The sequence below is a fragment of the Triplophysa dalaica genome, chromosome 6 (genome assembly GCF_015846415.1).
Source record: "Triplophysa dalaica isolate WHDGS20190420 chromosome 6, ASM1584641v1, whole genome shotgun sequence".
Lineage (NCBI taxonomy): Eukaryota > Metazoa > Chordata > Actinopteri > Cypriniformes > Nemacheilidae > Triplophysa > Triplophysa dalaica.
In genome coordinates this window covers 24,748,195-24,760,572 of record NC_079547.1, presented here as the reverse complement: position 1 = coordinate 24,760,572, position 12,378 = coordinate 24,748,195, and the positions used below count along the sequence as shown (strand labels likewise).

The 12,378-nt window shown below is 35.9% G+C and overlaps 1 protein-coding gene across 2 annotated transcripts in view; it reads left to right on the top strand.

Moving 5' to 3' along the window:
• The window catches only part of LOC130424966 (potassium voltage-gated channel subfamily KQT member 2), a 30,906-nt gene extending 19,482 nt beyond the window's left edge, over positions 1 to 11,424 (top strand). Inside the window, exons 12-16 of one of the 2 annotated variants that reach the window (XM_056750986.1) lie at positions 1,490 to 1,534; positions 2,065 to 2,173; positions 3,100 to 3,231; positions 7,071 to 7,194; positions 7,275 to 11,424. In XM_056750986.1, the coding sequence (XP_056606964.1) occupies positions 1,490 to 1,534; positions 2,065 to 2,173; positions 3,100 to 3,231; positions 7,071 to 7,194; positions 7,275 to 8,009 (1,145 nt within the window). In that variant the 3' untranslated portion in view covers positions 8,010 to 11,424. The remainder of the gene's footprint in view (positions 1 to 1,489; positions 1,535 to 2,064; positions 2,174 to 3,099; positions 3,232 to 7,070; positions 7,195 to 7,274) is intronic. The other variant, XM_056750987.1, reaches the window with a different exon arrangement.
• The last annotated feature ends 954 nt before the right edge of the window (positions 11,425 to 12,378 follow it).

Here is a 12,378-nt window from a genome sequence, read left to right as displayed (position 1 = left end):
TTTATCTTGGTAAGCAAGACTAAACTGCTTTGGATAAGCATCATGATCTGAAATACAGTCTCCCGTTTGACAGATTATTTTGCAAACAACACCAAAATAATAATGAATCTGCTTTTGAGTCAAATAAAACATGAATAAACACATTTATTAAGCATTTATGTAATGTTAGTTAATAGTGACTCACTATTTGGCCGATATTCGTTAGAATCCCCCTTTTTATTTATGCAGTTATACCTGCTGACTTATTAATCATTAATGAACACATTTATAAATGCTTAATGAAGGGAACCTTAATGTAAACTGTTTCTGACATTTCCAACACTTTATTCGAATATGTCGAGACTTTGGGTGGGGGGAAAGGAGGTTAATATATTTATAAACATACTTAACTTATATGATCCACCTGTTTCTTAAGATGAAGTAGGAGTAATTGCTTGACGTTTTTATACTTTGTAGATATTAACCTTTTGTGCGCATCCTAAAATCACACTGCACAGGACCTACAATGAGTGTGTGTGGTCGCTCAAGCGTGCAGCTTCAGACAGAACATTGCTCTCGTCGATACACAGTCGCGTTTCTCTGTGAATAGAGGTTTAAAATTTTGCGTGTTTTCAAGAACCGTCACGCATCACCTGTAGTACCTCGGCCCCCCGGTTGAGAGGAATGATTCAGGTTCTTATTTTTTTTAAAGCCACAATGCATAACTGTTACCTTTATATTTCCATCTCTGTTTAAAACTTAACATTGCAGATCACTTACTTATTTATTATTTAAAAATGATGTCACTCTGACATTTTCCGTGATAGCCATATAAAGAATTTAACCTTAATAAGTAGATTTATATCAATAGACAGCCATGCTTTGTTCACAGAAAATGAAAATAGTAAAGATAGAATCAGCTCTATACATCAGGATTCTTGTTCTGTATTGCATGTTATTCGTCTAGTGTTGTTCTGTGATCAAGAATGTGTTTTATTTGTTATTATGAAGAATTTCAGAACATTTCGAGTCAAGTGTTGTTTTGCTTTTATTTGCAGTGTTTGTGGATAATAGACGTATGTGTGAAAAAATGCTGAAAGATTGTTTTATTAGCTAATCTTTGTAACTAATTGAATAATTGGCATGTTAGTTGTTATGGCATAAATGATCTCTGTAGATATATAATTTAACATACCAATCATAACATTCGGACTGAGTCAGTTGAGTGTGTGTTGGAATATTGCAATATTTTTTATGAGCAAGTTGTAAGTTTGTGCTTCGGTTATACTTTCCACAAAGTGCCAAAAAATTAATTGACTTTTAAACTGTACAATTTCAACATATATATGTAGCCAGTTTGAAATTTTACTCAATCTTTATTTGAACAGCATATTATGGAAAGTGGACCTTTGTAATCCACGTGTGTGTTTATGATTTCTCCCTTCTGAATGAATATGGATCCTGATGTTGTCTTCTCCATTTTTTTCTTTGTTGGGTGCTGATGGTAAAGTGCTCATTGAGATGCAAGAGGAAGATTTGAGACACAGGAACTCAGGTCAGGCAACCCAGACGGGCCGCAACTATTCAACCTGTAAAACATCAAATCCAATATACCCACATCAGTCACAACTTAACTATCAGTCTGGACATGTGCTTTAATATTGATGAATTTTGTTCACACATTTAAAGCTGAGATTGATAACTTCTGCCTCTCTATCGCCATCTATTTGTCAATCATAAAAGTGCAGGTTATTTTATGTACTTACAGTATGTGTTGAAGTTAAATGACATTCATTTTACATTTTTTTTCCAAGCCGACAGCTCAACTTATAAATCATTATTATAAGCTCTTCATTTGGATCTGGGCTGAAATAAGTAGTGTTTTTAATATATTTACTCAATAAGTTTTGTTTATTAAATGGTTTTAAACGCTGCCTGCTGTGTTTTCCGTCTCTGTTTGAAACTATTAGTCGCAAAGCATCCGTTTAATTAAAGTATATTTTTGCACATTTCCTGCTCGTCGGATGTGGATGGAGGTTTATGGGGTTTGTTCATTAACGCTGGAGTTATTCTGTCCATTTGTAGAAGCCAGTCTTCCTGGTGAAGACATTGTTGATGACAATAAAAGCTGCCATTGTGAGTTTGTCCCTCAAGATTTAACGCCGGGAATCAAGGTCACCATCAGAGCCGTGTGGTAAGCAACGATTAAAAAAAAGAAGAGATGTGAATACTCATCACATTTACATATTATTAAAATGATACCATACCAGTCCGCATGACATTATTTGTCCTTAAATTGTGTGTTTTTTTGTAAACTTTTGTAAACATTACTTAGATCCATGAGCTCTTAAGCATGTGATATTAGGAATATCTGAATCAACATATAAACACGGAGAAAATACACAAATGTTCATTTGTGAGCTTTAAAAATGTGCAGGTCACTTTTCACCCGAAAATCAAGAAATGTTCCCCATCCACACTGCAAAAAAACATGTTTGTCTTGTTTTCCAATACAGTATCTTAACACAGAAAAACAAGATATATTTACTGTTCTTAGGCAGATGTTTTTTTAATTAAAACAAGAAAGCTTATTTATTTATTTTCTTCCCAAACATCACAAAATGTAGGTTACACTGAAAATCAAGACACAAAATTTTGTGTCATTTGCTTCTCAACAAAATAAGCTGTTTAGCTGTTTCGAACTGACCTCGAAAACAACTTTTAGTTTGTTATTTGATTTATTGTTTCATTATTTTAAGAAATGTAAAAAAACATACACTGTAAAAACATCACGTAAAAAACACCAGTACTTTTTCCTTCATTTTACGGACATTTCCCTTAATGCTAAAATACAATGTAACGCAGTGCAAAATACAGGTAAAACAATTGCAAAAAAGAAAATTGAAAAATTCCTTCATATTAATACAGTATATTGTGACCTATTTCACAGATTTTTTTTGAGTGTACAATTAAGTATCAAAAATCTTAAAATGCACAAAAACGTCACTTTCCGTCCACTGATTTTGGGGTGAAAGTGATCCAGACTCGTCCCTCATCATTGTCTACAAATTGTGTTTATTGTCTTGTGTCTAACTAAGTGTGAATTCTTTCTCTCTGCAGCATTATGAAGTTCATGGTGTCCAAGCGAAAGTTTAAAGAGAGTTTGCGGCCGTATGATGTTATGGATGTTATAGAGCAGTACTCTGCCGGTCATCTTGACATGCTGGCTAGGATTAAAAACCTTCAGTCCAGGCAAGAGCCGATATACAGTCTCCTCAAATCTTTCCTCTCCTCTGATTTCTCCTCATACACTCGCTGTCAGACAGCAAACTTACGACTCGCTCTTATATTGTTTGTGCATGTTGTGTGTTTTCTGGATGTCTTTCTCTGTTTCGGCGGTCATATCTTTCAAAAGCAGAACAATTTTCACATTTTTATACGATTTCTAAACACCTCAATAACTTTGTTTTCAACATGATGTGCGTTTATTCTGTACCTGTTTAAATAATCCAACAACATGGAGCGTTTTAGCTCTTAAAGCTTCACCTCTTACTGTTTACATGAAAGAAAAATCACACTTGTGATCTCTTTAATATCTCTTTATTTCTCTTAGACATCAATGAGATTCAATCAGGTTAAAATTCTCATCTGTGTCTCAACATGTTGAGCTCAGATTTGTCAAGTCTGCGACCAAAAGTCAATATTATTGATCTCAATCAGATTTACACAAATGCAGATTATTTTACCTCCACATTCCTTACATTCTTCATCTTTAGGGAAACGCTCCCTTGTGAATGAAATGACGTTATAAAAGAAAGTGATTTCACACATATGTAAATATATTCCTGCTCTCCGTGAGCGTGCGCAGCAAACATGATGACATACTTTCAGCACATGTCTCTGATATCACTGCAGGTGTGGGGCTTTTATCATTATACATCACGAAACGGCTTTCTCGTTTCTCTTCTTTCATGAAGTATGTCTGGAATATATTTGTACATATTGACTCTTGAAAACTGTGTCTGTGTGTCGGTGTTCTAGTTGTGTTTTTGTTTCTCCGTCTCATGCTGATGTGCTCATGGTCCTAGTGTTTGCTCTGGTGGTCCGTGTCACGTCCTTCTGCATTGTGCTATCCTCTACTCTATTTGCTTCGCCAGGTTAGATATGATATTGGGTCCCCCGGGTCCCAGCACCCCTCGCCAAAAGAAGTATTCAAGCAAAGGAACCAAAGAGTCGCCTGAGTTCTTGACTAGGTTAGGACGCCCCAGACTGCATCTCCTGGGCCTGCGTTATATAGAGCTCTGTCTCAACTCTCTCTCTCTCTCTCTCTCTCTCTGGATGTGCTGAGACAAATACAGACAGCTAGTTCTGTTTCGGACTACATGACTAGTAGAGCGTCAAGTCAGTGGATCAGTTACAACAAACTCGATGGTCCAGAGTATACCAATTGTTAGTGAGATAGAGTTTTTATATTTTATCATGTCAAATTTTCTTCACAATTTTTTGTTGAGGTTGAGAAGACGTGTTTTCAGAGAATGTGTGTTGAACTGTTGTTTCTTACATTGTCAAGTTTTTTACTCCCCAGATGTTGGTACATTCCTCCCCATGTGAAAAACACTGTAATTTACTTCAGTATTTACTATAGTCAAAACTAGTTGTAGCATACTAGATTACTATATTACTATACTTAAATTACTTATTCTGTTGTATTAACAATAGTAAATTAATAAACTTGAGGAAGTACTGTAGTACACTTTAATATTTACTATAGTCAAATCTAGTTTATTGTTGTATACTATATTACTATACGTTGCCAATCTATACGAAAGTATTGTGTAGTATTATATAATAAATTAACACATTTTTAATAGTAAATTGTTGTATACTACATTACTATACTTTGTCAATCTATATGACAGTATTCTGTAGTGTTAACTATAATAAATTAATAAACTCGAGTTAACACTGTAGTACACTTTAATATTTACTATGGTAAATTGTAGTAAATAAAATCACAACTATAGTTAATTTATAAACTCTAGTTTATACATTAGTATACTTTAGTGTTTACTATGGTAAATTGTTATATACTATATGATTATACGGTGTCAATCTATGCAGTAGTATTCTGTAGCATTATATAATCAATTAACACATTTTGGTAAATACTGTAGTATACTTTAGTATTTACTATGGTAAATTGTAGTATACTCGATTACTGTACTTTGTCCATCTATATGGTAGTATTTTGTAGTATTATATGATAAATTAACACATTTTGGTAAATACTGTAGTATACTTTAGTATTTACTATGGTCAATTGAAGTATATCACATCACTTCATTTACTCAATCTGTATGACAGTATTCTGTAGTATCAACTATTGTTAATTTATAAACTCTAGTTTATACATTAGTATACTTTAGTATTTACTATGGTAAATTGTAGTATACTCGATCACTGTACTTTGTCCATCTATACGGTAGTATTTTGTTGTATTATATAATAAATTAACACATTTTGGTAAATACTGTAGTATACTTTAGTATTTACTTTGGTATATTGTAATATACCACATCACTATATTTACTCAATCTGTATGACAGTATTCTGTAGTATCAACTATAGTTAATTTATAAACTGGTAAATATTGTAGTATACTTTGATATATAATAAAGTACAGTTTTAAGTAAAGTAGGATTTTTACTACAGTTTACTATAGTAAATGCTAATGTATACTACAGTATTTCGCTATGTGTATAAAATCTATTTTCCAATATCGTATTATTCAAGATATGTTCTCTGCAAACAAGTCTTACTATCTGACACAGTTGTACAGTTGCTAAGATATTTTTACTGGAACACATGATAAAAATAGGTCTTCATCTCATGATGGGTTTTTTGCAGTAGACCAGCATTTAAACTGACAATACTCTTCAGGGTCAGATAATTCTGGTGTTACAAACTTGTTTGTCGTAACTGAGGTATTTGAATAGAAAAACAGTGATTTAAGTTTCATATATTGGTGAACTACTAGACATGTAGCTGAACACACACTGGTTAAGCTAGTTTGCCTGCACCGCTGTATGGGGAGATAAGAGCAATACGCAGCAAATTGAGATTTCTTTATTTTGTTAATCATTGCTGTTTTTTACACATGCATGTTGGCATGGCGTTTATACAGCATGCCGAGAATAATGAGCAGCAGCTTAGAATGTCCGACACAAACTCATGACAATTCAAAACTATTTTATGAAGTGGCTAATTCGTATAAAGTTTTAGTATGCTATGCTTTTTGCGTCTGTGGGTTTAGGGGTGGAGCTTAATTATTTCTTTTCGATTCACATGATAAGGATTCCTACGAATTAGTCACCTCGTAAAATAGTTGTGAATTCCTGTGAGGTTGTGCTTGAATATCAGAATTCAAAGAGAATTTAATCTGTTTTGTTACATTAGCGGTGTTTTCTCGATCCAGCAGCTCTACACAGCACTTATTTTACATTTCTTCACTTTTTCGGTGCAAAATTCTTTTAAAAAGTTTCAACTAATTTGATGTTTTAATGAATATCTTCTATAGACGCCTCTGACAGACTCCTGCTAGTGTAGCACATCAATGGATATTTTGGATAATGTGTCAAAGTGAGGCCACAATGTTTTGCATTGACACGTTATTCTAAAATAAAAGGCAGATATTTACAAAAAAAATATCAGCCCGGTGGGCCCCTTTCGTCCTGTCCAATCCACTCTGAATATCTGTGTGTGCACACCCACTCATTATCATACCCCTCCCCTGCATGCGTTCATTTACGTATATCCTGCTTTGCGCTTACGAAATGAAATTACATCATTCGCGTCTTTAAATGAACAATATATAAATCTTTTCCATTAATATTGGTTTATTATTGTTCAGGTGACCGCCAGCAATGTCATTCATAAACATGTAAGCGTAATAGTTATATCAAATATGTTCAATGTTTGATGTATAACTGAAATCACACATTTTCCTCTTGAAACAGTGTTTTTACATGTATGGGCGCTGGATAAATTATAAACTGTATTCTAGATGTTTGCTCTTTTAAATGTATCATCAGAGTGGATCAGATTATCGGTCGAGGCGCTGCGATAACAGACAAAGACCGTCCTAAAGGTACCACAGAAACAGAACTGCCTGAAGACCCAAGCATGATGGGAAGACTCGGAAAGGTGGAGAAACAGGTCAGTTGTCTGTCTGTGATTCATACAAAACACTATAAATGTGTCCAAGAATGACACAAGAATACGTTCATATCGTGCAGGTGATGTCCATGGAGAGAAAACTGGATTTCCTGGTTAACATCTACATCCAGCGGATGGGAATTCCACAGTCTGAGACGGACGCTTACTTTGCTTCTAAAGAGCCTGACCCGGCGCCTCCGTACCACAGCCCGGTGGACCACATGGTGAAGAGCGGCTCCATCACCAAAATCATCCGTTCCAACAGCTCCGTCGGCCCAAAGATCTTCGACCCGCCCCCCTCCACCTGCATAAACCACCACTGTCCGCCGTCAACATCCTGGCACGCAAAGACCCTCCCGAAACCCAGCCAAAGGGGAAGCCAGGGAACCTCCCCGGTGGGCGACCCGTCTCTAGTGCGTATCCCACCACCTCCGGCCCACGAGCGCTCCTCTGGCGCGCACAACGGCAGTTCACGAGGTCATTCAAGGGGCAGGGGACGCGGAGTGGAAGGGGGACACCCGTTGGCGCTTTCACAGGAGCAGCCTGGTGAGGAGAGTGACTCGTCCATATCCATCCCCTCGGTGGACCACGAGGAACTAGAACGCTCCTTCAGTGGCTTCTCCATCTCTCAGTCCAAGGAGAACATAGAGTTTCTCAACAACGCCTACTTCAGCGGTGTGTCGCGCTGCACCAAAGTGAGGCCCTACATCGCTGAGGGCGAGTCAGACACGGACTCTGACCTGTGTGCTCCGTCGCCTCATTCTGCCACCGGCGATGGTGCCTACGGAGATAAAGGATGGTCTGGTCCCAAGTAAGCTTGGTAGAAATGTCATAAAGTAGGATTCAATCCAACAAGAGCAGCGTCTGGAGCAAAGGACACGCTAGTAAGCCATGTGAGTGGTCATGCGTGTTTAAGAAGCAGCGTTAGATCTCACGAGCACGGGTTTAGGATTAAAAGAAACATGGATATGACAGCCACCAAAGTCTGAGAATGTCTGCTACTGAAGTCTGGACAGGAATAACTCAAGAATTGAGAAATTCATCCGTTCATAGCTCGCCACACGGACGAGAGCGACTGTGATGTGAGGATAAATGAGAGATGAGGAGGAAGGAAATAACGTCTTTACCATTTCATACATGGTGCATTTTCATCTTTACAAACATGTTAACTCTCAAGGATTTACATATTGTCGATGTTTGTAATGTTTGCTAAAAGAACAGTCACCCAAAAAATCAATGTTCATTCACTCGCTCAATACACCGTTATAGTCACTTAAATACTAAGTAATGAGGTTTGAATTTTTTTTTTCTGTTTTTCGAAAAATAAGACGAGCGAGTCAGTAAAAAACGACAGAATTTGATTTGAGGTGAACTTTTTCTTTAAGACACGTCGCTGTAGTTTCACATCGTCCATGTTCGCTTCTGAATGTACTTCACGACAGCTTGTGAATTTTTAAAGGTGTAACTTCTTTAAGCCAGGTCAATCAACGACTATCACCATATTCCTTCATTACACTCACGATGAAGGGTTAAGAAGTTCGTACGAAATATAAACACTTTATCTCAAGTTTACACTTTTTGAATACACTCTGGATTAATAATCTGCATGCTGATCAATTAAAAATACGTAGAAGAAATGTATATTTCCTATTAATTTCATACCGCAAATTAACAGCTTTTTTAACGATAAGAGCGCCTAATCTTTTCTGCCAGTTTTGTTTTTCTTTTCCTAGAGACAGTAAACTTCCAACACAATTTCTATAAAGAATGAAAATGTACACAGAAACTATTTCCGTAAAGACAAAATTTAATTTAATAATGAAAAGTGTCTACGATAATTCTTGTAGATGTATAAGCATCACTTGCGATGTCATGTGTCATCTTTAAACATCGTGAAGGCAGGTTGTAAGATAAAGTTAAATTTCATAAACTCTGTCTTTTGAAATCAATGTAGTCACTCATAAAACATCAGCTTGGAATGATGCAGTAATATCACTGAGATCACATCAAAAATGTACAGCATCGTTTTGCCTTATGAGTCTCGTTCTAATGAAATTGGTGTTCGATTGCCTTTATTGCTTGTTTATCGGTCGAAATCATACTGAAGTACCGTTCCCAATGACTGGACGACTGTAGAGTCTGCTGTCATGCTGTCTGACTACAAATTTTGCTTCTTTTTACAAATATCAGCGATCTCACAGACCAGTGACAGCAGTGCTCTTAATAGTGATCTGAAGCTGTCAATCGTGGTGTTTAAACTGTTTTAGAGCACTTCTCATGTAAACTCTCCATCTCCAAAGATGATTTTTTTTAGATGAGTTTTGCACCATCGTGTCTTCCATACGGCCTACGTTTCTATAATCACAGCCGTTTCTTTCTCTCACAAACCCTTTATGCTGTTTTAAAGCTTCACACTTGAATATTCTGCATTGCGTTCTACCACAACCTCGACAAAACAAGATCATTTTATTCATGCAAAATTATGATTTCGTTCTTTTGATGAAATTGGGACGCAAATGTGGTTAAAGAAGCAGAATTTCTTGAATTCAAACTATATGATTTACATCAGCTCTTCTTCATCAGAATTTCTTAAGTTAAAGCTACTTGATACAAAATCATGTATACGCAGATCTGATTAGAAATGAACGATTGTTTTAGTTGAATTCTTAAAGGTCCAGTGTAAACTTTTTTGGAGGATCTATGGACAAAAATGCAAGATTATATACATAACTATTTGTTCAGAGGAGTATAAAGACCTTACATTAGAAAGCGTTTTGCTTTTATTACCTTTGAATGAGCTGTTTCTATCTATATACAGCGCGGGTACCATCGCATGGAATTCGGGCTGTTGTAACCCTAAACCGACATACTGCTTTCTGCGTTTCATAAATACGTCATGTCTTTTGGCAAAGAAGCGAAAACGTGTCGACATCTTAGTCCTGTGAGAGCTGCCTTGGTGCTAAGGCGTGGAATCAGTGTCAATTTGCAACCTCACCACTAGATGCTGCTAAATTTTATACACTGGACCTTTAAGAATTCTAAACAAACGTGTCCAAATTGACCAAATTACTGCCATCTGATGCCATCACAATACAGAAATATATGGATTTGAGTTCTCTGCACATTTACAGTCAGTGATGTCTGTAATAGTATTTGAATGTTTTCATAGCTGCCTTGCCTGGCTTGCAATGTTTTTCCCAAAGGTTTTTTTGTATTTTGCTAAATTGCCTTTGATATGTTTTGTAATGCTTTCATAGTTTTGTTTTTTTATTTTTCAGTAACGTATAAATGTTTTGATATTCATTGTGAATATACTTAATGTGAATGTATTCTAAATTGCTGTCATTAGGGCCTACATTGTTTTCACTGTGCAGACTCACGACATTTAGGTTATATCAGTTTACATTTTTACATGCCAAACAAAACACTAAAGCAAATCTTTATTTAAAAATGCCCTTTGAAATGACCAGCAGGTAACCAGCAAGACTCTCATGATATTCCAGCAGAAACCGAACTGGGCTGCCATGCAAATATAAACAATGCACACTATAAAAATAGTTTAAAGCGAAAAAGTTCATTAAAAATGAACAAAAATCATGCAGATTTCATGGGAAATGTCAGTTTGAGGTCATTCAATATGTAAAGATAGGCACAAATGAATCTGCAATTTTATATTTCAAACAGAGATGGCGACAGAGAGGCAAAGGTTACAGATTGCATTTTTAAAGTCATCAGAGTTATCACGATGGACCAACATTTTTTAAACTTAAAAAAAAGAGTAAATCTTAGCATAGCACTTCTCAGAAACCAGGGTGTCCACGTTTGTTCTCTCCAGAAAGACACACGAATCAAGAATTTACTGTAAGCAGAATGTCACGGCCCGCTCACGTTATGAATGCGGCATGCCTTAAATTATCCCCTTTTGTGTTTATAAACACTTATGTGATTCACGTCGACAAAACATGTGTTTTCCAACAGCTCGGCTCTTAGCGAACCTACAACATGCTTTCATCAGAGCCAACACAGCACTCCATAACTGCTGTTTCTCACAAATGATAAGCTCTGTTGTCTTTTATTTTCACAAAAGGAAAAGCTTGCTGGCATGTTCTCAGCTGCTGAATGCCATATATATGTATAAATATATATAGCTTTTGATTATTATGTAGCATATCCGTTGTGTAGTCTCTCAAATCCATGAACTCATGGGACGTGTACAATAAACTTTGTATATCAGAATGTTCAGCTACAGCTGTGTCCTCATTCTGTTATCACAGTTTCTCCTTCACTGTCATGAAATACTATCTCACAGCACTAAACTAGAATCAATCCAAATGTATTTGTGGAACACTTTTCACAAAACTAAATAAATCGTTGCAAAGCAGTTTACACAAAAAACGATGCCATACGAAACAAACTACCAACCGGATGATTCCATTCATGACGATATGATCTTTTAACAATATAACTAGAGAACATCAGACTGAAAGAATCAGATTCAATTGAACTGAATGAATCTAGTTCTTTTTCACATTCACATTATCACAAACTGTACATTTTAGTTCATTTTGTGAAGTCCGAGTCCATGTTTCATTCTCATTTTTGTTTTTGAAACCTGAAATTAAATTTCTGAAAATCATAACATAATGTAAATGTTTACTCTAATATGACATTGAAACATGGTCTGGTCAAACCTTTGTTTGAGGTTTACAATATTTTTTAATATACTTCAATCTGTCTTTCTAGGGATGCACATATTTTCTGTTGGATATTAAGTATGCAAATATTAAAAAGTGATGGATTCACTTTGCATCAGAAGTGAACCGAACCGAAGTGGCCTCACATTGGCTGTAGGCCTACCACAATATCAGGAGTCTATAAACAAAATAATACTGTTTTATCAAGATCCGTGATGGACATTATCTGCGTTTTGTTTCTCGTAAAGCTATGATGATGTGAAGCCGAGTATTGATTGATTGATATATTTGACATAAAATTTTAGACATAATACAAACAAGCACAAAAGACTAATTCATACACCTTTTAAAACTGTCGAGGATAACATACACAAAAAAAGCAAGATGCTTATTTACATTGTGGTCCTCGCTATTCAAAAATGGACGATCAAATCGTAAAGGGAGTCAAATCACAATCAAAGATCAGCAGCTCACATAGTAACTTCTTAAA